The sequence below is a fragment of the Colius striatus genome, chromosome 15, assembly GCF_028858725.1.
Source record: "Colius striatus isolate bColStr4 chromosome 15, bColStr4.1.hap1, whole genome shotgun sequence".
Lineage (NCBI taxonomy): Eukaryota > Metazoa > Chordata > Aves > Coliiformes > Coliidae > Colius > Colius striatus.
The window spans coordinates 10,734,377-10,759,644 of NC_084773.1; the positions used below are offsets into that span (position 1 = coordinate 10,734,377).

At 48.1% G+C, this 25,268-nt stretch overlaps 1 protein-coding gene across 1 annotated transcript in view; it reads right to left on the minus strand.

The window, feature by feature from the left end:
• Positions 1-1,829: 1,829 nt before the first annotated feature.
• PODXL2 (podocalyxin like 2) overlaps positions 1,830-25,268 on the minus strand; it is a 28,875-nt gene continuing 5,436 nt past the window's right edge. Inside the window, exons 2-8 of the mRNA XM_062008460.1 lie at positions 20,128-20,421; positions 10,181-11,076; positions 9,113-9,187; positions 6,050-6,206; positions 4,479-4,540; positions 2,552-2,731; positions 1,830-2,226 (exon numbers count right to left, since the gene is read on the minus strand). Coding sequence (XP_061864444.1) covers positions 2,017-2,226; positions 2,552-2,731; positions 4,479-4,540; positions 6,050-6,206; positions 9,113-9,187; positions 10,181-11,076; positions 20,128-20,421 — 1,874 coding nt within the window. The 3' untranslated portion in view covers positions 1,830-2,016. The remainder of the gene's footprint in view (positions 2,227-2,551; positions 2,732-4,478; positions 4,541-6,049; positions 6,207-9,112; positions 9,188-10,180; positions 11,077-20,127; positions 20,422-25,268) is intronic.

Sequence of the window (25,268 nt, forward strand, 5' to 3'; positions counted from 1 at the left end):
TGGGCATTAAAAACATATTTAATGAGGATTATTGGACTTAGAAACATTTATAGGGTGAAACTGCCTTTAGGCCGTGGTGATGCCAGGCCCCATTATGCTAAGTGCTATACAAACTCAAATTTTAACCCCATGCTTTAATTTACTCACCATATCATTACAACAACTTGTATTTAATCCTGCGAGACCCAAAGTGTCATCAACACAGCCACTGAATTTGTGCAGTTTCACTGCACAGACCCACCAAACTCAGGAGGAGCCACGAGTGAGGGGTGGTCAGAGAAGGGCCACTGTCCATGGACATGGGCTGTCCCCCGTTACCAACTGCTGGGGCAGGAGAGGAAACTCCTTCAAGTGTCTCTGCAACCCTACCAACAAGATACAAAAGGAGATGATGATCACCATCTCCTACATAACAGAGGGAAGGATAAAAGTAGACAAAAGTGGAATCTGGATAGGAAACCAAAGGCTATCACTTTTCTTGGATCCTTAAAGAGACTGGTGTGAAGGTGGTCCCACATTGAGGTGATCTGTGATTCAGTTTGTATGCAAAGCGCTATGCAAAATGAAACAACAGACTCTTGTACCTCAACTTTAGGCACTCACATCAGGGATCAACATGCTAAAAATACCTATACATACAGGGATAGATTTACAGGCTCGGCATCAGGCTGCATATCTGGGGTCTTTCTGTACAAAGGTTCCCTTAAAGACCAAATGTGCAGCTGCATCTTGCAGTAAGGAAGCACGCAGACCACCATAACAGAGAGAAACTGCTGCCTGTGACTGAAGCAAGTCCCTCAGTCCCTCAATGACAGAAGAAACAAATGTTCTGGGATTTCAGGCTTGACAGTAGTTCTGAGTCTCGGTTTAGGCAAGGGCTCAGAGAACAATTATGCATATTCACGTGCCTTTTATCACACATCTTCAGGGAACTGAAGCCTGAGGCATGCCTGAGAAATGATCATTGGGGAGCTCTTAGATCTGTTTCTCATCTCATCTGAAATGGCTTTTACACTTGCTTAAATGCAGTGATTTTAAAGATATTACCCCAATTTACACCCATGGATCATTAAACACTCCTCCTCCTACCCAGGGCAGGATGTTGAGTAGGAAACAAAAGGACCAGACAGTTATCTGTTTCTGAGTTTTGACTTTTCTCCCTGTTTAAAAAGCCTCACATCATCTTTACGTTTACCTCAAAAAGACCAACCAAAACCAAACTGTCCTGGAAAACAGGAGTGGAGAAGGCCTGCCAGTCTAAAATTGAGCAAGAAAATTTCCAGCTAAGATGCTGCACCATGGAACCAAATTCTCTGCAATCAGTCAAGCAAGTGTAAAGTGCTCAAACTTTGCAAACTCAGCTTGGAGCTATGGAGCTGAAAAGGAGAGTGGGGCTGTTTTTGGTGCAAGGTGGGAAATGAGATTTTCTCCCCAAGTGTAAACATCAGCCCATCTAATTAGCAGATGAATGCTACAGCACAAGAAACCCTCTTTTCACACAAGGTTGCAAACTGCCCAGGACATTACCGAGGCTTGGCTTCCTTCCATCCAGAATGTACAGGTTTTATTGCACCTGCAGGAACTGAAAGTGATCTCAAGGTCAGGATCTGGCTGCCATAACTCCAGTTGGACTCTCAAAGTGAATTTACTCCCTGAAATTGGACTCTTGGTGGCAGACATAGCCTCCCCACCTTGCTTCTCAAGCCCAGCCCACCCTCAGCCACTACCAGAGAGCTACAGTAAGTGCATTTAAAGGTAATGAAAGCATTGGTGCTACTGATAGGAACACACACAGAGACCTACAAACCCACCCCTCCCACTTCCCTCTGTTCAGTGATCCTCCTGGCTCCAAGCCTCAGAAAAGCAGGCTCAGGACCTCAATCTGGAAAACTTGCCCAAAGGCTTGACCTGTTCCAAGCCTTTAAGAAGTTCCTGAGAAGCCACCTGATCCCGTGGTCCATCAATCAAGATAGGAGAGAGACAAGTGTATTTAAGGGGGTGGTTCCCTCCTTTTTTCTAGAGATGCGTGTCTTCCTCAAACATATCCACATCCTCGCTCGCCTGCTTATTGATCAGGACATCCCAGCTGTCAGGGCCATTGATGGTGTTTCCACCATTCACACTTGGCTTCTTCTCCTGCATTTCTGACTGGCTGTCACTGGCCACATCCAAGGTGGGGTTGTCATGGCAGCCATTCTCAACGAAGCGCAGCTCCTCACCGTGTGACTGCAAAGGACAAGACAAACACAAACGGACACAAAGGAGGACAGGTCTTAATGCTGGTGAGAAGCACCATTAGACCAGGCTAGAAGGGTCACCAAGGACTCTGCAGGGTCAGTGGAAAAAGGTAAATTTACTCCTAGTCCAGTCCTTACGTGGAAACAAGCTGTCCTGAGAGCAGCAGCAGACAGGTGCGCATCTCTCTTACACCTGAATGGGCTCCCTTGCTTCTCCAGCTATGCAGGGGAGAACAAACCCCTCTTAACTTTCCAGTCCCCTCCATCCTAAGGGCTAGGAGTCTAACCACCTTCTTCACCCATTCAATGCTTACCATGTTCTTCATCTTGGGCAGGCGTCTCTGCCAGCAGTTGTATATGAGCCCCAGTACGATGATGATGGCACAGATGGAGCCGATGATCACCAGCACCACAAAGAGCTTCCCGTAATCACTGCGTGGCTGGTTGGGGTGTGACTGGCAGCTTGTGGTGGTTGAGTAGTTCTGGATGCCAATCTGGAAGGAAGAAAGGGGTATACTACATCCCCTGGCCTGCAGTCAGGTGAGATTCTGTACAGACTTTCCAGGGTACAAGTACAGGACCACCATTGTGGGCAGAAGAAACTAAAAGCCAGGGTTGTGTACACCGTCCTAAAAGACTGGAAGACACATATCTAAATATAACACCATCTTCCATAAAAGCTGACACTTCAGCAAATTACTTTAGTAGGGGCATGTTTGACTAAATCATCTCTAAACGCCCCTTTCAATTCCTACCATTCTATGATTCCATGACAGCAGGCATGATCTTGTTTTGATCTCCTGCACAAGGATGACACCTATGTGCAAGATAAGGAAGCTTTTATGCAAGAAAATTACCAAGATTAAGAGTTCCCAAGACAAACTACAGACAACTGAAAGGTGCAGAGGCTTTGGTGAGTGACAGAGAATGGTACCATAATACATAAGCTTCCATTAAACCTCTGGTCCTAAGAGGACATAGTGGTCTTTCCAAGGTCTTGAAAATGGACAGATGCCTGCTGATCCTAAAAGCTTTGTAATAGCTGCCTTAGAAATGGGCCACTGTGGTTGTAAGCAAGCAAAGCCCAGCATCCATCCCAGATTTCAAACAGGTTATGTATCAATTGGATAGTAAGTATGAGGAGTGTAAGAGAATACCCTCCCTCCTCCTTCCCATCTCATGCTCATGCAAGGTCAGTGCAACGAGCAGTGTTTCATTATTGATAGAGCTGGAGAATGAGGCATGTGGGGAGGCTGCTCTTGTAGGATGTACATTAATATAGAGTCACAGTTGCAGCATCAAACCTTGCACTGACACAAAACCTTCTCTCTGGATAGTTCCAGCTGCTGACACTTCAGTCACACAATTTCTACAGGGCTGGCTTTTCACACTTTCTCTGGTGTAAGCCAATCAATACAGCACTGAGAACTTAATTTGCTTTGTCTAACTGCACCAGTTTGTCAGGTCAGGGAAAAACCTGAGAACAGCCAGCCAGCAAGGGAGTGGGCCAACTCTGCTGCTAAAATCAGCAGAGTTGCTACAGCAGCAGTGTAAAAATACTGAGCAGAATCAGGCCCTCAGTGCCTGCATATCCTGTAGGCCTAAGGGGCAAAGTCGTAGATCATGGGATTAACTTGTCCACATCTCTATCCTCTTCTGAGCTGCCCAGGGTTAGAAGAGAATACATGAGGGCCAGAGGCAGCTGGCAGAGGACACTGGCATCCATCATCTCTGGTCCTCTGCCTGCCCTTGTGTAGGCAGTTGTCTAAAACAGCAAAAGTGGGACTGCAGGGAGAAGGTGTGCAAACCATCTAGCATAGGCAGCCCTCCCACTTCCAGCAAAGCCTGAGCTACTGAGAGCATTCAATGTATGTAAATCAGTGGCAGGGTGAGCAGGGCCAAAACTGAGGCTCTGCTGCACATACATTGCCACCAGCAATAGTGTAGAAGGGAGAAGACCAAGTATCCCAACAAAATCAATGTGTGAAAAGCAGCCTCACAATCAAGCCAGAAAAGCAGGGAGGGAATAACCCATAGTTACTCTCTTAATGGGAGCAGACATTTGATGGCCTAGCAACTACCAGAGTGAGGAGAAGAGAGTTTGCCAAGTGTCTGACTCATCCGTTTGCCTGCTGTGGGTTCAGCACTCGGTTAGACTGAGACATGCTCCCAATTTTCAAGTTGCTTATTTTAATGGTATAACTAGTCTTAACAAACGGATGCAAGCAGACAAGCTCTTACCTCAGCTAAGCTCCTCTTAACGTCTCCCAGTGCCATGAGAACATCTTTAGTAGGGATGACGCCTGTAAAGGAGAGGAAGGGATCAGTGCTGCTCTCAGCTCAGGTTAGCTCATCAGTCTGAAATCCCCAACACGATGGAGGCAGGGGAACACATGGTTTTTTTTTATGTTAGGAGGCTGAAAGAACATGAGGACCATAGCCAGAGGTACCTCTACATATTCTTTAAAGAGGTAAAAAATCCAGGCACAAACTGATTCCAGAGGGACCCAGGTATCCTTTCCACAGGACCAGAAGCTCTCAGGATCTGTGACTGCTCTGGGATCGAGCAGCAACACCCAAAAGCCACGGAGGCAGGTGCCTATGCTGCCCAATCCAGCCTCCTTGCCTGGTGAGCTGCAGCACTCGGCCTGTTCCCACAGAGCTCCATGCTCATCGATCACAACCTTTAGGAGATGCATTTTACTTTGCAAAGCACCTTAGCTAGGTGGTGTGCCTGGCACAGCAGCAGACGCTGCAGGAAGTATGCTATAACAGCTTAACTTCAGCAGCAGACAGCTTCAGCTAGGGAGCCACAAGCCCACCCTGAGCCCTCTCCTGCAGACAGGAGAGTGGGAGCAGTCAGGGAGGATTTAGAGGCTGAGGCTCATCTCTGCCTTCACTTGCACAACAGTAAAAAGAGGAACTGAACAGAAACACAATTGCTCAGTGCAGAAAATATTTCAGTTCCTGAGGTTCCTCAACTTAGGGATATCACCCAGCCTGGCTGTGCCGCTGGAGTTCAGACCTGTGTTCTCTGGGTTGTCCCCTCTTATGAGGACATGAAGATTTTAGTTTAGAAGACCTAAAGACACCAAACACACAAGGTTCAGCTCAATGGCTTGGGAGTGATGCAGTGATTTAAGGCATCAATACAGCAAATACCACTTAAATGTTAACTCTACTTTCCCATCACCGTGTGGCATTTTAGAGTACTGTTGGCTTTTGGGTTTTTCTCCCCCTGAAACAATGTCAACATTAGAGGCCTCTATCACTAAGCAGATGGCAGAAGTAGACACCACAAGGGGACTAAAGAGATGGTAAAATGTTCTAGTTCAGCCCACCTTTCACTGTCAGCTTTTGTTTCTTTGGGGATGCAGGGGAGCCACTATCAGGACTGGCCAAGTTTGGACAATAATTATTAAGAATGGAACAGGCAGAAAAGAGCAGGCTGTCATGTCCTGCCACTGTGGTGGCCTGCCCATAGAGGAGAGCATATAAGCATCAGGAGAAAGCTGATGTACTCTGGAGTGAAGACAATCCAGTGAGGCAGCAAAGCAGGACGCAAAGCACAGAAGATGAGCTTTGTGCAAGCAGTCAGGAACAAGTTAGAAGGCAGGTGTGGAGAGAAAGTCTTTTGTCCTTAGTCCTCCTCCATCCCTCAAGTCCAGCTAACCCTGGGAACTGGTGGGATTTAAATGGATGGGAGAGTAAAAGCTCCTTTCAACATGCCTGAGCGCCTCCCTTTGAAAGCCTCTTAAATACACACCACACCCCCCTCCCAACACAGGAAGGCTCCTTCTCCCAGCACTTACCCTGTTCCCCTGCCAGTGTCATTAGCAAGTGCTTGTCGTTCTCATTGGGTTTGCTCAGAGAGATCAGCCAGCGGTCCTGCAGTCCATCCGCCTGCCTGGCGAAGGCATCCTCCACCAGAGCCAACAGCTGGGGACCCCTCTCCAGCCGGAACTCCTCCTGCCACAGGAAAAGGACCTTGGTGAGCACGTGGTGGGAACAGGACACATGGAGCACTGCAAGGCTGGCACGGCTGCACAGCCAAGACTTCTGACCCAGGCTCATCCAAAAGCCAGCAAATGCTAAACCTGGTGCAATGCTCCCCTGCACGTCCCCAGTGCCCCAGGCTGGCCCACACACATCTGACACACCAACCCTCCTCCTGAGCTCCTGGGGTCACTGCACATCCCACACTGTGCCAAGCCCAGCTGCCCTAGCACAGGGAGATCCAGAAGAGACATTTTTATGTAAGGCAAGAAGGAAGCAGCCAGGCTCTTCCCTGCAGCCAGCACTGGGTCAGTGGGCGCTGCTCAGCCTGACACGCTCCAGCCATCCCTTGGAGGGCTTCCTTTGCCACTTTCTCGCTCCTGTGTTTCTATTCTTATCTCTGGTTGCCATGTCAACCTGAAGGCCACACAGATGATTAATAAAATGGAGAGCTCTTGTTGCCATGGCAATGTGAAGCGCTCAGGGCAGGCACAGGCCTGTGCCGAAAATGGCCTAATTGGAAAAGACACCGATGAGCTGGGCCTGAATCACAAGGGCCTGCCAGTGCCTCATCTCATCAGAGTACGGGTTTGGGCACAGGGAGGCAGGAGGAGCAGCATGAGGATGCAGTGCCATGTTGCTTGGCTGCGGCCTGGCTCACAGCCCCCTGCCAGCCTGCAGCTCTGGTTTGGGGGATGCAGAGGAAGGGGGAGGAAAAGGACAGAGGTGAGATGTTTCTAGTGATGGGGAAAGCAAGGTTGCAGAACACTGATAAATGCTCTGTGGTGGAGACAAGAGGAGCTGTGAAGGGGCCTGAATGCACATGCACTGAGGTCGAGGTCACCTCCTGATGCATTGCCAGGTACCACTGTTGGGTCAGATCCTGCAGTCCTCACTTGGGCAAAATTCCCAGGTATATTGAGTGGGAGATGTGCACAGAGAGAGACTGAAGTGAATCCCTTGCCCAGAGCCCATTAGGAAGATAAATGGGCTGCCAGCTACAGACATCATTCCTGCAGCAAGTAAAATCCTGGCACTATCAGGAATATTGAAGCTCAAGGTGCAGCCCTCTGGAAGGGGCTAAACATTCTCCTTGTCCCTCAGCTTTTAAGTGGGACTTAGTACCACACCAGATCAGAGCATCAAAGCTAAGAAATCTGTGAGCAATCCCCATTCACACTAATCCAGCACTTGCAATGCTGGTTCTGCCTCGCAAGCCTGGAAATCCAAATACCATAGGGCTCAGACAGAAAAATTAGAAAACAAAAAGGACAGGCAGAGGGCAGGTGAGTTGCCCCAAGTGAGCAAATTACCATGGGCAAGAAACAAACAGCATCTTCAGTGGAAAGAAGAGCTTGATTCTAGGTTCAGCCATCAAAAGTGGTAATGGGAGGCAGGGAATGAAGCGATGTTCATGTTAAATATGTATGTTGACAAGTGTCCTTTTGAATAAGGAGGACGACAGCATAAGTCATTCACTGGGAAATACATTTTGAAACATGAAATCAAGTAGAAAAACAGTTCAGTCCTGCCTATCCCAGGGCACTGTCTTCTTTCAGCAAGACAGAACTGAGGATTCAACAGCGCAGGATGAAACATCTGCACATCTGCTTTTCAGTTGCCTCCTTTCCAGTGGTTTAAAAGACAAAAAAGCAAGTGACCATGGGAAGGAAGCATTCAAACTCCACACAGATGGGGAGAGTGCAATAGGGACTAGGGCATAGAGGAAACAGGGCAGGAGGACTCTGGTTTTCAAGGATTGATTTTTCTGAGTTGCAATTGTGAACTGTCTAGATACTTTAAACCTTCCAAAGAGCAAACTGATTTGCATAAGTCAGGAGGAAAGACACTGACTTTACATGTTCAAGCCACTCAGCATGCTTTTACTGTGTATAAGAACTCTCCTGTTTTCTCTGTCCCCAAAAAAATCACCTTAAAAAACAACCCAAACACACCAAAAGCCCTAACAACAACACGCCAGTAGTGGAAACAGACCAGTGCCATGGAGCCACACTGCAGTAAGAAAACCAGCCAGCTCTGCCCAGAGCGGGAGCCGCAGAAAGCGCGAGTGCAGAGACATGAGGCCAGAACACACATCCCTGATGAAACATTTTGGTCTCAGGCTGTCAGGCTCGTAATCATTTCTTAGAATTATGAAAGGCACCTTGACCTCAGGCCCTTCACAACTGGTTTTAAAGTGCCTGATAAAAGGCCCAGCAGAGGTGAACGAGCCCTTTTACCAGGGATCCACAAGGGGCTCTGGGCTCGTGAATTAACTGCAGCTTTATGGGGATGGATGGACAGGCATTGGATTAGCAGAGCGTGGCTGCTTAACAGACCCAGATAACACAGAAGATAACAGGGTGGGGAGAAAAGGCACTTAAGGAAGATTTAGAGACAGCTGCTTGACACTGAACCATTCACACAGCAAATGGGGAGTCCCTGTTCCTCTGAGCCAGAGGTACGTGACTATATCCTGATGGAAGGGAAGGAAAAGGAAGAGAGGGAAGGAGAATTGCACTTCAGTTCTGCCATGCTTCCTACCAGTAAGGGGTGCAATGTTAAAAGCTGTCATGTCTCATAACAACCCAGGTACTGACTGGCACAGACTAACAGCCAGAAGGTAGTCAAAAGCCGATATGGGACCGACATGTGCTAGACTTTGAGCAAAATTATCTCTCTCCACCCACTCTTTTCTCTTTTGGAGAACAGGAATATTTCTGTCCTTCTCCCCTTCTCTCCATAGTCTCTACAGGGAAGTTGAGATTTCGTACTTTAAAACTGTTTTGTAGTGACAGCAGACAGCAAGAGTTGTGCCTGCCTTCACTTCTCTAAGCACTATTACCCCCATGCCATCACATCTCTTTAGGTTGACTTACACAGTCAATGTTATCCGACATATTCAGGATGATGTAGTTTTTCCCTGCAAGGTTGCTCCAGTCTTTGCAGATCACCTGGAGAGACAAGACAAAGATAGTTGGGTTTGGTAGCAAATGCAGCTCTCCTAATGAAAGTAGGGCTACATAAGGCACAGGAAAGGGGCTGTGCCATACCCCAAGAGGCACTGCTCCAAGGATCTAACTGTCCTCTAACTCTGTTTAAGGAGGAATCACTACTTCAGCTTAGTACATAGGGCAGGGACATGGTTACTGTGCCAGCTTGCTACAGCCAAGCTTATCCTCCATCTCTATCTTGACTCCAGATACTCAGTGGAAAGCTCTCTAGCCTGCAGCCTTATTCTGCACGTGACCAGCACTAACACAAAACCTAACTATGTTGTCCTTCAATTGGTGAGACAGGACAGCACTTGCAGGAAGGATCAGACACTCAGAGGGGCTAAGTCACTTGCCCAGGCTCCTGAATACCATGGGGCAGAAAGCAAAATTAAAAGCTTTTCCTGGTAATTTCTCACCAGTCTGCTCCTGCTTCCCATCTTCCTCTTAACCAGGTGCCAGTGTGCTGGATTCACCTCACACCTCCTCTCCCAGACCGACATCCTCACAGATCACTGTACCCTGCTCCACCTGCTCTGCATCTGGTCCCTGCAGGCAGCAGCAAAAATAGCACTTCCTTCTCACTCCCTTTCCAGAAATCCTTGGGGCCATTTTTGTCCTGACACTTCCAATAATGCAGGCTGAGGAAACAAGGAGCTTTCACTGCTGTGCACGTCCCAGAGGGCAGGTGTTTATTAGAAGTAGGACTTTGTGCAGCACATCACTGAGGAAGATGTGAGGGAGCAGGGTTTTCACCAGGGATGTTGGATACTCTAAGAACTGCTGAGAAAAACTCCCCAAAATTCAGTTTTGGCTAGGGGAACAGAAAAAGCTACTTCCACCAGTCAGACTTAGTGACATGGCTAAGTTTAAGGGGTTTAAATATCCCTCAAGAGAGAAGTACCCAAATGTCTCCACTGCAACCTCCAACCCACTCCCCACTCCCAGGACTACCTGTGCTGAGTCCCATGGCAGCTCTGTTGGTGGCATGACCATGCGGGCATCCCCAGCCTGTGGTGACAAGCTCCTCTCTCCTGCCACAGTCTCAGTTGCTGACTCGGTGTCATTCCAAATGGGATCCAGCACAGGCTCATCAGCTCTGTCCCACGGAGATACAGTAGAAGTGGGGTGCTGCTCACCCCCAGAAAGAGTCTGGGTGTCAGGGGAGCTGCCCCCAGGAGAAGGTGTCCCCACAGGTGTTTCCACTGTCTCCTCCATTTCAGTTAGTACCGTGGGCTCCAGCATCTCCCACTCCACTGTGGGCTCTGAAAACTCCTCTCTGACCGAATGCTCTTCCCCACCAGCCTCCACCGTGGTCTCTGCAAGCTCTGCTCTCATGGTAGTCACAGTCAGCTCCAAATCTGCACCCCCAACAGTCCACGTGTCCCCCGCTGTAACCTCAAAGGGCTCTTCTGAAATGCTGGGAGACCTTGCAGCAACAGTAGTAGAAAAAACAGAGGATGCAGGCAGAATACCTGGTCCCATGCTGCTCCCAAGGTCTAAGCCAGGAGGAACAGAGTCTTCCTCTTGCCCTCCTATGGCTGCCTCAGTCACAATACCTGGCCTGGCAGAGGCTGTAGAAAACAGAATGGAGAAGGAGTCTTCTTGGCTTTCTGGTTCAGAAGATGTAACCTCTGACCTGGAGGTCTGGAGACTCTCCACTCCTCCTCTGGAGTGGTCTATAGGGAGCAGCCCCTCCTCTTCCTCCAGAGTGCTAGAGAAGGAAGTGTGCAAGTCAGGCTCAACAAATTCTGCCGGCGGTTGGACAGTGGCTGTTTCCCAGTTGTCCTTCACCTGTGTCCCATTCCCTTTTTGCAGACCCTTCTGAGATGCAGCAGGAAAGCTGTAATCTAAAAAGAGATCCAAAAGACTTTGTGTCACAAGTAACCATGGACTCTGAAAGGCAGAGAGCTGGCCCCATTATATGCGTCTAGCCACAGAGAAGGTCAAATTGCAGAGACTCTCTAAGGTCAGGTAGCCTTCCACTGACAAGAACAATCCCATCCGACATGTGCAGTGCAACCCCCTGCACTTCCCCAGCTCCCTGTCCCATCCCAGCAAACCCACTTTCCCTCAGGATAATTCACATGTTTGTTTTCACCTCTCCTTTCTGTCCCGAGGCATTTTAACAGCCAATAATAAATAGCAGTTTTGACACCTGATGTGTTTATGGTGAGGTTATGGCTGTTAGGAATCAGGCTGGGACCCAGAGATTCAGTTCGGACGGGATTCAGAAAGATGTGGAGTGGTAGCAGCAGTCAGCCACAAGCTAAATGGGAAATAATAGGGAAGAGAAACAAAAGCACAGCAAGCCAAATCTTACTCGCTGGCACAACCAAAAAATATAACCAAAGGCTGAATCATCCAGAGCATCTTTGAAATGCAGAACTTCAGTTTATACAGAGCTTCACAGCAGAAATCATCTCACAAACATCTGCATTATGAGATTCTCATGTTATTAAGTAACAGTTTTGCTGCAAGGAAAGCAGCAAAACTAATTCCCCTTCTTCCAGCTTCAGCCCCTGGTTGTTCTGTGGTTCTGACCATTAATGTACATGATGCTGCAAGCCAAATACAGATGCTGAAAGAGAAGATGCACCTCAGGAATGTCAGGTCAGAACAGGCAGTGGTTTCTTCTGGAAGCCCAGCAACGAGTTGGGATCCCAAGATAAGCAGAGTATCTGTAAGATCAGTCATATTAAGCTTGGAGTGTCAGGCATAAATCCAGCAGGCATAAATCAGCCTTCATCTTTCTTGAGAAACTGCCTGTAGCCAAGGATCTCCACTTCAGCAGTTTGCATCCCAATTAACTCCCTTTTTCCCCAAGACAAGCACAGCACATATTCTGAATGAGAAAATGAACAAAGATGATCCCTCTGCAGCCAGAAATGAGCACCATGCCCTGTCTGTGGTTACTGTTATTAAGTAAGGGACTGTCTGAAATCCTCAAAGCCTCCATCTCCTTTCCTGCCTGTCAAAGCAGATGCTCCACTGAGCACAGTGGGAAGCAGCTGTCTGGATACACAAGGAATCCCCCTGCATCTCTGTCTCCAATCCATCGCTTGCTGCTGATGGAGCGGGTGCAAGCTCCCGGGCAGGGAAAGCCATGTCAGCAAGCATATCCATTGCCTTGGATATTCCCTGGCAACCAGGATTGCCCATACTGCTCCTGTGTGCTCCTCCCCATCACTCTTGAGCAGAGAACCACAGTGTTCACTCCACCCTGAGCAGAAGGTGCAAAGATGCTCCTGTTCAGCTGGCAAATGGCTTCCTTAATTGACAGCTTGTTCCCTTCATGCTGTCAGCAACTCCCTCCAGATGCTGCCCAAAGATTTGCAGCTGTGTGAGCACCCATTCTGATTGAGACCCTACCCAAGGATTCCAAGGATTAAAAGAGTTTTGCTACTCAACAGCCTACCTGGCGATGCTCCCTCAGAGGCCAAGGAGACCAGTTAAGAGCAATCAGCAACAGCACAGCCAAACAAAATCCCTCTTCCCTCTGCTGCCTGGCACTGGCCTTCCCAAAGGCCCTTACCAACAGCTACATATCCCAGTGCCTGCAAAGTCACTGCCTTGACAGACAGATGGAGGTTAATAGCAGGAACAACTACAGACCACAGGATTGAGGACACTATGTTGGGACCCTCTTCAGACAATGAAGATTTAGTGCATCTCTCAGGGCTCTGCTGCTTCTCCTGATGCAGGGATACTCAGGGTTTGCACAAAATCACTAACCTTAGCAGGAACCCCACCTGCCCTGCCCTGCCCTGACATGGGTGAAAAGCAAGGGCTTCACCCCTCAAAACAAGGGCCTGTCAGATGAGATGCTTTTTTCAAGGATCAGTGATCCAATCTACCATCTCCTTTCCCTAAAGACACACTCTGCTATTCTCAACTCCTCTGCAACTACTCTCTTCCCTGTCCCTCTTCCCACCTGGAGGAGAGCACAAACTGGCAGATGGGCAGAGAAGAAAAACAAACCAGGAGAAAACAGCATGAGGTTTGCCCCAAGGGAACTAGAAATATTCCTGGTCTGTCAGCTCTCCTTTGAAGTTACACAGTCGACCTTTCTTTAAGGGGCTTTGTCACAGATTAAACCAGCTCCCACACGGGAGAGCCCTGCATGGTGTAGCCATGATGCCTTTCTAGAAACAAGATCTAAGGACTCCAGAGGGACTGCCATCTCTCCTGGGTGATGGAAGCTCAGGGAGAATCCATCCCACTCTCTCCTGGCAGGCTTGTCTTACAAGGCAGCCAAAGGCTGAGCTGTTTCTCTGGGCACACAAATCAACAAGGCAGAAGCACACGCAGGAATCCTCACACTCACCGCTAACTGAGTTAGCATCCCCATGCTAAGCTGGGAGCATCCTTCTCTTGCCTGGTTTGTAAAGCCCCACTGACTGTAACCTCAAATCTTGCCAAGGGCTGTTATGCAGATTTGCATGTAAATCAGTGCAACTTGAGGTGTTTTGGTCAGAGTTGTATTGGTTTATGCTCCTTAAAACAAGGAGTTCTCGATACAACTCACTTCCCAAAGAGGTTCAATCACTTTCCTCGTTCAGGGATGGTGAGTCAATCCTTCCTTCCAGCTAGGCACTTAGTTCCTGTCTTTTATCACCTCCTGTCATCCTACTACTAAGGGCATCTGTCCACTTCTCATGATCAAGTCTCTTTGAGGCACTCATATTTTCTTTTGGTTTCTGTGTCTCCTCTACAATTTGAAGGAATTTCTGCACCCTATCCATCTCCTTGGCGTGATCCCAGCCACTAAGCTGGTCCCAGCGTCTTCCCAAGGCTCCCAGACAAGCTGGTTCCTCCCACCCATCTGTGACATGCAGAGCTAAGAGGTCCCTCATGCAAAGAGGCTTTTCAGCATTTCTCTTGATTCTCCTTCCTTCCAGCCCTAAGGGAACTCAAAGGGCATCTTCTGTTTTTAGCAGTTTCTCCCAACATTTAGCTAGCAGTTTCCCTTCAGCAAGTGGTCTTCTAGAGCCTGTAACTCACTGGTCCTTCCATTTGTCCTCTACTTTCAGTAGACTCTCTACACCTGGCTCCCACACCCTGGGCACATGAAAGTGCACCCACACACCTTCCCACCTACCTATGCCAGTGCTATTCACTCCCATGCCCCCCTCTAGTTTCTGTGGGGAGAAAGTGCAACCATGGAACTGAGAAGTCAGACTCAGGGGCCCTGTGCTCCTGCTGCAGGGTCTCCTGTTAAAAGGAGATAAGTATTATGGAGCTGCCTGCAATGTCAGATTTGTCAGGCTCATTTATCAGCTCACCTAATTGCAGGAGAGAAGCAGAGCACTGCCAAAGAGAAAGGTGCCTGAGAAGGAAGGATGTAGTAACTGCACATACCATCACCTCCTTCCCTGGCAGCATCTGCTCTGTAAGTCCCCCACCAAGGTCAGTAGCAGGTTGGAGCACAAGAGGAGCTCGTGGCCACACAGAGGTGGCTTTTGCCAAGTAACCCTTTCAGCCACAAACAAGGACAGCCAAGCCACAAAGAAACCAGCCTCATCACAGAGGGGGACAGCTCAGAAGAAGCTGTCCCAGCACCTCTGGCCAAACAGTCTAGCAGTATGGACCAGATGAGCATAGAGGGCAGCAACAGCTCCACATCATGTGCTCTCCCAGAGCTTCTCAGTCACACCATCCCCTCGGGAGTCTGGCTCAACGATATGAAATTCCACACCTCCACCTCACCTCTGTGCCACCACATCCTTAGCTACACCCTTCAATGCTTTCAATCAGTAGCAATATTACTCACATTGCAGCATCCAGCTGTCTTCTCCTCCCCTAAGCCTGCAACCCCTGCTTTTCTCTTCCAAGCTCTCTTGAAAAGACTCTCAGGTACTGTTTTCTAAAGAAACCATCTCGCACAGCCCCCCTGACACTCAAGTCCTGCCCTTTGCATCTCCCAGGAGACATAGGTCTGGGTCACACAGATCCATTTCCTTTGTCTGGGGAGGTGACTTGCCCTGGGAGACGTGAACATGAGCTCCAAACCTCTGCAACAGCCACCACTTAGGCAATGTCCTGCTTCCTCTGAAATCAATACCAAAATTTCCCTGACACCAGACGGGCCAAGACCTGGCACTGTGCCAAAGCATGATTACCCAGACAGACATTTAATTCATTACATCTCTGCTTCTGCTTCATTCAGAAGAGCTAGTCTCAGTTACTGCCCTACAAGGTTCCCTACTCTATATTTGCCACTGTGAGATGTTTAAAGCAACTGTGACAGCTCGGGAAGAGGGTGATCCTCATTGTTTTTAGAACACATAACCTGACCATAAGGTCTTTATTGGATTAAACTGGAAGATCATGTTAACCCATGATTGAATTACTGATAACTAGAAGGCACTGTAATATAGACAAGAACATTCCTGGGCTCCCACCACAACAACTCAGTCTGACAGCACTATTCATATTAAACAGCTGCCAGCTTTGGGAAGCGCAGGACAGACCCTGCTCGCTGCTTAAAATGCAGCCAGGTCTGAGGTGCTATCTGCTTGCTGCTTTGCAGTATAGAACAGGGAAGTTTACTGCAAAAAGGCATACTCCATCTGATTAAAACTGCAGGGGGACTTCAAGGAGGCAAAATGCAATTACTGGTGCTGGAATTGAGCCAGTTGGGGCTAATATCCTAATCTTCCACAAGAGCTAGGAGAAGTCACTCTCTGCAACTCCAAGATAAGTCCACACACACAAAAGGGATAATAGCTAAAAGAGAGATCCAGGGTAGCAAAGTGGTTAGGTCTCATTATGCTTGGAATTTGCTTCAAGTAGAGACTGAGCACTATGTGCTACAGCTGTTCCCAAATAGCCCTGTGCCCTTTTCCTGCTCACAGTAGGAACTGCAATAAGGCTAGAATAAGCCACCCTCACCTAAACACAAACTGATTGGGGATAGCTGCACCAGAATAAACACTGCACAGAGAAACTCTTTATCACTGGTCAGGCTTTGACAATAAGGTCTTGGTCAAGAAGGCTTGTCCTGAGACAGATCACCTAACACGTCAGTGTACACTAAACCAGGGTGTAACCAGGAGGCATCCTGGGAGCTGAGCTCAGGCAGGGGCCTGCTCAGTGATAAGCTTCTTATGGAGACAGTCTTTACCAGGTGCTTCATTTCATTAATGCTTGGGTTGAAGACAGTATTAAGAACTGCAGATTTGCTGTCAGTCTGGATGAAGCAGCAGCAGAATTCAGCAAGGCTGAGAGAGACTGGGATCCCTCTGGCCAGAGGCGAGTAAACCACCACGGAAGGAAGTGAATCTTACCATCAGAGAAGAGTTGGGGATGGAAAATATCCAATTAGCTGGTCAGAAAACTTACTTTTCTTTGAGTACTGTCCTTCTAACCTGTCTGCCCTGTTAGCCCTCACCCTAGCTCTCCCAGGAATCCCTTCTGCTAATTACTATGAATAATTAAGAGATTACAATTTCCCCCTGCCCAAAGCGCCACATGCCATCCTAGTGACCTACCAGCCTATAAGACAAGATTTGATAGCTCCCAGCACAGTCATGCCTTGGTCTTCAAAGGCACAGCCTTGGAGCTAAAAGAACAGACCCTGGCTGTAATGAAGCAAGCTTCATGCAAACCCACAGATACATTGGAAGATGGGATGTTGCACTCCAATCCTTGGAGGCTCAGCTGTTGGATGACGGAAGAGTGAGACAAAGTGTCTTCATTCAACAGACATTCACAAGTCTTGCATCACTTTTCAGGAGTCTGCACTTCCTAGCAATTAAAGATTAGGCTGCCTCAAACTAGTGCTTTTGCTGGAAAGAGAATATGTGGGGCATTGCATTCTGACTGAGCCAATGCACACTGAAAGGTGGAAACCAGGGAGCACTCCAGGATGGATATGCCACCATGTAACTCTTTCACAAAAAGTAAAACTAATGACTTTTATCTTCTAGCCCTAAAGCTAGAAGAAATGCCCAGGAAATCCAGTGTGACAGCAGGAAACAAGGAGGATCTGAAGCCTCCAGGCAAAACAAGATAGGGAAAGTGGGAAGAAGGGAAAGCAGGAGAATGGCCAGACACGAGTCTCTGCAGGCCCATTCTGTCTTCAGGGTTGATCTGTGGCTCAGGCCAGTTTAATACCAAAGGTGAAGCAAAGTAGCCAAACTCAAACCCCAACCTAAGAAGCTTCAGCATTTCCTGAAAGCCTGAAGTCAGTGGATGCATAAGTAACGGGTTCACAGCTTCTCTGACTTGCCTCTTGGCTGAAGTACGAGTCATATGCTGCTTCCTTCTGTAAGGCCAATGGCACATTCTCCCTAGACCTAACCAATCTCTTCCAGAAGCAGCCCCACCAGGTAGCAGCTGCACATAAATTAGCACACATACAGCTGTACACTTCTGTGCACACTCAAACAAAATGAGACAAATCTCAGAGTCTTTCCACAGGCTGGTGCTCACTGGTGTGAATATAGATCATGCAGCACAAATCAGCAAAAGTACGTTATTTGAGAGAACCGGAGCCCCAGGCTGAGCTATGCCCTGCTCTGCTCTGACAGCAGGAGTTTGTTCTCACTTTCTAATGGACTAACAGGTGGCCCTACAGGCCACATGTTTTTCAGAAATATTTTTACAGGATGTTCAAGTGCACTTACAAAAAAAAGAAAGAGAGCAGCAGCTGCAGATTGTTATTGCTTTTTACCTCTTGCAGCCTCAAAATCACACAAAGGCAGAGGAGTGTCCCCACACAGACTTCAGAAGGACATGAGAAAAAAAAAAAGATGACTAATACAGCTTTGAACTCCCAGGAGAAGTGGCCTATCTGCAAGATGACCACCAATTACAGGCCCAGTATCTTTACACTAAACACAGAACGCAGCCAGTACAGGTCTCCTTTCATAGCAGGGAATTTTCTCTCTCCATCAATACAACAATCCTGTTCTGTGCCCTGATTGATACGAGGTCTCGAATCTGTGCCTGGGATAGAGCTATCAGCTATGCCAGGCTACACTTCACTGCTGTTAGGAGAGAAATCCCACATAAGGAAAACTTACACCAGAAACTTTTTTTCTTAGAAGAGTCCCAAACAGCTGCTGTTAACGGATTTATATGTTGAAAATAACCTAACAGATGTCATCACACAGTTCCACAAGGTATCACATGGCATCTGTCACACATGCAGCAAGTAAGACCCACTGGTTGTGTGCAAAGCACAGGCTTTGTATGACAGGAAAAGGCTGTCCAATTTAGCGATGCTATCACAATATCTTTTATTGTAAAATGACACACAGCAGGTTTCTAATTAAATTTTAAGTAGAAATGTGCTCCCAGCTCTTGAATAATTCAAACTGTTCTATTAACCAAGGTTCTGAAATGCCACTGAGACACGAGCTCTGGACACAGCAACGGCCAGGGGAAAAAAAAAAGTGCTTTGGAAGCACAGAAGTGGTTAACTGGGCAGTGGATAGGGCAGAGTACACGTAAAGGAGAGCTGAAAGAGCACATCTGTTCATGGAGGAAAGCACTGCAGGCAAGAACGGAAGGAGAGAGGAGTGTGTTCTGCATATAAATGTGGCGAGGCACGTGCAAGAGGCGAGGCTGGGTTCGGTACCCAGCGCATCCCGCTCTCAATGCACAAGCACACGCTGTTCTCCAAGTCACGTCCAGATCTGTGAGCACATGCAGGTGCCTGCTGGCACACAAATAAAAGCACCGCTGAGCTGGCTGCCAGCGCCCGGGCGGCTGAGCCAGAGTGTGCCCCAAGGATGCGCTGGCAGGAGCAGTCCCTGGCCGCCACGCACAGCCCTGCGTGGCCAGCACCCGCACAGCTTCCCCACGGCCAGGGAGCCACATGACCCACAGGGCCAGAGGAGTTTAGCAGCAACGTTAGGGAGCAGTTGGTGGAGGAGACCTAAGCTGGGATGGCCTGTGCCCCACAGAGCCTGCACTGTGTCTCAGTAGGCAGCCTGGGCCGTAGCAGTAGGGCAGCCCTCAGCCCTCTGTAAGCACGGGGCTTTTTTAAGGTCACAGAAATAGGAGTGAAGATAAAACAAGGCCGGTGCTTTCTAATTGTAGACCTCAGTCAGACCTGCTGAGACAGGGGCAGCAATACCAGATAAGGGAGGAGGGATAAGGCTGAAGCCTAGCCCCTGGGTAACACTTAATACATGCCCCACATGACACTTAAGAACAGAAGTATGTGAAATAATCTCTTAAACTACTGGAAACCCTGCAATGCTCCTCCCTCTTCCTCCCATCCCTCTACCTGAGAGCATTTCAAAGCCAACAAAGGGCTCAGGGGGAGACCACTGAGGGGGCTCGGTGGTCCCAGAAAAGACTCCACAGAGGAAAGCAAGCTCAAATGCTAATGAAACACGTTTTGGCCGTAACTCCCCAGGAAGAAGACAAAACAGGTTAGGTAATAGGACAGTTGCCCAAGGGAAAAAACCTGCTGTCTTCTCTCAGGCCAAATTCCCAGTGAAGTCAGAGAGTGAGGATTCTACAATTTGGTCCAGGGAACCTAGATTTGACTCAAACCCCAAGATGGCCTCAATCTCTGAGATGGGATCTTGAGCCTTTTAGGTTGTGCTTAATTGACAGCAACAGAAAGGAGAGAGAAGAGTGCATAAGAGAAGGAGGGAGAGAAATGAGGGCACAAGGCAATGGGAAACTAGGTGGAGGCAATACTTTTCCCAGCTCATAGCAGCTCTGGAATAAAGGCTTAGTGCTATCTTGGTTTCTAAAGCCTATGCTTGCTCAGGGTTCACTGGGGACACATCAGGCACTGAGGTGAGAAAATAGAGCTGACGTTTAATCTCAGACCCTCTTAGCGAGAGTTGTGTCAAAGCAGGAAGACAGATCTCTGCATCCTTCCCCCTCCCCAGAGCCCCCTGCAGAGCAGGGAGAACGGGGTAAAAACAACCTACCTGTTGCCGGTCCCAAGTCCAGACTGGAGTCGTTGAGCTCTCCCCCATCTTCCCAGAAGTACTGCGGGGGCTGTAAGATCTTGGACTCCTCATTCTCCTCGCTGGCAAAGCCTGATCCTGGGGCAGCATGCAGAGAGCCAGGGGCAAGATCAGGCTCTGTAGCCTCTGGGCTGGTTTGCTCATGGGAATTCATGGCCTCCAGATGCGACATCATGGCAAACTCCAGGAGGGAAGTTGACGTGAGGCCATCAACGGCTGGCTCCTCCGAGGAGGCAAGGCAGAGGCACAAGGTCCCTGTATAACGACAGTAAACTCATATCAGAGATAGGACTGACACCCACCAGGCTTGTCTTCTCCTTGTAGCCTGCTCCTGGAGAACCAACTTGCTGCACACACCTGCCTTCAGGGTAACTTGACCCTCAGAGGGGCTGTGCTCTCAGCTGATGAGGAAAATCAGGGTATTTGGGGAAGCATCCACAACAATGCTGAGGAGCATCCACATCCAGGAGTGGGTGCCAAACAGCCATCCAGTCTGAGGCACCTCCCTTCAATGGGGCAGTGATGGTTCACCCTCTCTGAGGTTTTTTGCCTCTTTGAAAGGACACAGTACCTTGTTAATCTTCCATTCTAGAGAGGAGTGGACTGTCTTGCATTTAAACAATGAAGGCCTGGCCCTGTGAAATCAATGACACTGTCACTCTGGCAAAATTTCACCCTAGTGCAGTTTTATTATACACAGAGGGACTGATTTAAACTAAAATTACATACATCACCAATAATAATCATGTTTTAAATCAGCAGGCTGGAAATCTATTTTTAAGGTATTGATTTGAACTTTGTTTTGCATTTGTATTTTTTGTTTTCATAAGGAAGGGCTGACTACCACAGGCAAGAATCAAAAAGTACCATCAGCAAACATCTACCTAACACTAAGCAGAGAGGCAGGCTGCATTTTACACTTTCCTTTCAACAATTATATCCTTGTTATTTCCATTTTATCTATTAGAAGGTTTGACTGACACTTCTTGATTCCTAGATGAGACTTTAATTGTGATTTGTGTCAAGGTACATTCACATGCATATTGAACTTCAATCAAAATGCAAGGAAACAGCACCTGGAACTTGGCTTTATTCAACCGATAAATACCACGATAAATATGGAGACAAAGGAAAAAATGAGATTACCAAAACATGTTTTACATTTAAAACAGTTTCGTTAAGCAAGCAAAGTAACTAATTTGGGTGAACTGAACCAATTGCTTCCTAGCCCTCTGTTCCTCAGCACATCAAAACCAGAAGATCTCATCCTCTCACAGATGATTTTTATTCATAGATTAGAGGAAAAAAAAAGACAAGTTTTCCCACTTTCTCAGCTCATACTCAGCTTCTCAATTCTTAATGAACTAGTCACTCGACTGAACTAACTGAATAAGCTCAAATGAAGGCTAATTTGGGTATTTTTCTTTGATAGCTGATTTCCCAGACAAGAGAAAGGCAGCAGATCTAATCCATCTGGACTTCAGTAAAATATCTGATATGGTGCCTCATGCAGAATTATAAGAGAGGCAAGAAAAGACACCGATTAGCAGGAAAACTGCAAGGCAACTGTAAGGCATTGGTTATATGAAAAATGACAGAGGCTTATGCTGGAAGGAAACTATTAGTGGAATTCCTCAAGGTCTGTCCTTGGATCTGCTGTTCTTTAACATTTTCCTAAGTGACCTTGGAACAAAAATTAGGAACATGATAATGAAATTAGCCAAGGACACAAAGCAAGGAGATATCCTCACTGCACAGAAAGCCTGTAGGTACAGCTAGGTGATCTTGAGAATCGAAATAACAGAAACATAATGAGAAGAAATCATACAAAGTGATGTCACTACCTTGAGAACTAGTACCAAACAGTTCTGGTACAAGATAGGAAACCATCCCTTAGAAATGTTTTACAAGGAGCAACTCCTGTGTCAGAAACAGCTCTGAGATATCACTGGTATGCAGATATGAAAATGCGTGCATAGTCCTGAAGTATTAGAAAGAGAGAGACTTTACAAGGCACTGCTGAGGCATCACCTGGATGCTACATGCAGATCTGGAGGCACGTGGCCTGAAATGATTTAAGCAGAGATGAACTACCTTCGGGCAAGGGCACAGACTAGGCAATCTCCTGAGGTTCCTTCCCACCACAATGTCCTATGACTCCATGTCTCAGAAAGACAAATTAGAATCAGGGCAAGTGCCAAGATGAGCTATGGGGCACTGGCAGATGGGTTGGCCATGGTTCTTTCACTGAAAACAATGGCTTGCTAGCTCAAAAAGTTTGGGAGTTGCTGCTCACTTGCCAGGCTGATTACCAAGCCTGTCATGGGAACACTGAAAGCCAGAAATGCATTTCTCAAGCCTTCTGCCTGCCCTGACCCTCTCCACCATGCTCGGAACTGAGCAAAATTCAATATTGGTTACTCTTTCCCATATACACTTGGGTCAGGCTTCAGCACTTCTCTGTCTCATTTATTTTGTTCTATTGATCCAAGGTAAGATCGGCTGAGGCCAGCGCAGCAACAAAAGGGGAACAGCAACAGAAAGAGTATCAAAAGGGAAGGAAGCTACTGCAGCAGCACAGAGCCAACCAAAGTGCCTCTGAGCATCCTTGGGGATGGGCTGGCTCTCTGTGAGCTGTGCACACAATGTAAAGTCCACAGCTGGAAATGAGAATTTGCACATCTATTCTGTGTGAGCATGGACCCAGAGAGACGTGGCCAGGCCAGCCTCCATGCAGATTCAGTGGTGCCCACCAGGCTCCAATGTGATGGTGCCTAGACTGGGCTTCCCCAGGCTGACACGAGACCCCTGCATCACTAACAGAGAGTGCTGCTGAGCCTCAATGCAGCCCAGTAGGGAAGGCAATGCCTCAGTTTCTCCCAACTCCCATCAGCAGAGATGTGGCTGACACAGGACCTTGGCTTTCCAGCCATGCTACAATACACATTCTAGGCCTCCCAGACAGCTAGGCAAAGCCTCAAAACATAACTCTGCACCAGCTCCAGAGGCTAGCTCAAGCCTCTCCATTTCCATCTCCAAGTTACACTTGGTTTGAGCTTCCTCCAGAGCTCAGCCACAGACCATCCCACCACCTCCGCACAACAGACACCTTGCAGCAGGTGAACCAGAGCACCCAGAGAGCTAATCACATCCATGCAGGAAGCTCAGATGCTGGGAGTTTGTTTACCCTCATTTAACTCTGAAGTGTTTACCCAGTTAAAACCCCCTAAGCTGCACATTATCTTGTTTACTGGGATGCTCTGCTCTCCTCAACACAAGATAAAACTACACCACCTCATCCCTACGAATGAGTCATTAATAGCCACAGCCTGAGCAAGCCAGGTTTCTCCTGGGGTGGATCTGGAGTAAGGCAAAACCTTGGTGCCTGATCCACAGGCACAAGATGCAGAGGCTGGTCTGGGGAAACCCTCTGTGCCAGCAGGAGCTCAACTATCAGAGGCCCAACAGCACCATTGCACCAGCCTAGAAATCAGTGTGTCTCCAGACATCCTGACACTAATTCATACCTTTTGCACCAACAGCAAAAACTCAAAGGTTTGGGGTACCAAAGAGGAGACCTGACATTTGCCTCCTTCCTCCTCTCTTCCAAGCAGCTCACAAAGGAGCTCAATGCAGCCGTAAACTCCAAGGCAAAGAAAGAATCAAAGCACAAGCTGAGCTGGGAGGCAGGGGAGCACAGTTGAGAGGAAATCTAACACCCAAAGCATCAGTGGCTAGCCATCTTCCTCCTAGGATAGGGAATGGGAATTAGACGACTTCTATCAGCCGTCTCCCAATTTTGTATTCTAAAAGGCAGATCAAGCGATAGGAATAAAGGAAGACAAACGAATAAAGCCCTGTGACTGTAGATGGGAGGGAGCAGGGAACAGAGCCAGGGCTCGCCAGCTGCTTCAATGGGGCGTTTGTCTCTCATTTCTATTTTTGCGGCACCTCTGCGTAACCTGGAGGAGATGAGGCTCTGCATGCTAAAGAGGGCAGCCAGCCTTCGGGGAAACAGCAGGGCTGTGAGCACGGGAGGGAAAACCCTCCCCAGATCAGACAGGGAAAAAGAAGAGAAAGTGGGAGAGGTAGGTGGAGGAGGGGGAGAGGGAACAAAGGCGGAGAGAGCGCACCAAAACCAGCACGGGAGCTCCGGCACTGGCAGCGAGCTCTCCAGCTGCTGGCAACCACGGAGGTGACATGTAGAGGGAATGCTGACCTTGCAAAAGGTGCTTCACCTCTGTAAGGAGCAGGGAATAATACTGCAGTGTTACCTTTCCAAGGCCACTGGAAAAGAGCCAGCTAGAAGGATACACAGATGAAATTAAGTTTGCTAGTTGCTGACCCCCCTGGCCCCGTCAAAAATGGTTCCAAGTCAAAGTGGCAAAGCTTGCTCTGTGCAGCTCAGCACAGGATTGGATGCAACAGCCCCACACAAGGCAGATGGGAGAATTTTGCTCAACAGCAGAACAAAAAAATTTCTGAGGAAAGAACATCTGCCATCTCTTTCCCAAACTGCTGTGAATATGAGCAGTCCCACATTTCCAAATAATTCCAAAAGAACCCCAAAGTATTTTCTACGTTAGCTGACCGAGAGCCACTTTATCCCTTTGCCACAAGGCAAGCCACCATTCCATGGGACAGGGTAGCTGCTTCAAAGCTCACACTGGCCTAATGAATGGGACTAGAGGTGAAAGAGGAAACAAGTCGTTTCTGTATCCAGCTGAAATGAGAGGAGGGATCTGGAATCTGGCTCTGACTGTGTCAAACTTTAAAATTTTCTGGCTTTTTAATCAACAAGCAAGCCTCAATTTTCTCTCCAAGGAAACATATAAACATCCCTTAAGACGTCATCATCTCATCCAGACCTACAGAGAGGCTGCTGTGCCCTTCATTTTACCCAACTGAAGGTTGGTTTCACCCCTCCTTCCTGAGTGCTGTGGCTACATCTCAGTTCCACAGAGGCAAGATCAGCCTGCTGAAAGGATGAGCACTCGCCTGGAGCACACACTCTGACCTACCTGTCTCTCACCACCAGCCAGCAGAGCCCATACAACATCACTCAACAGCAGTTGGGTACCAGGGAGGGGGGTCAGAGCATC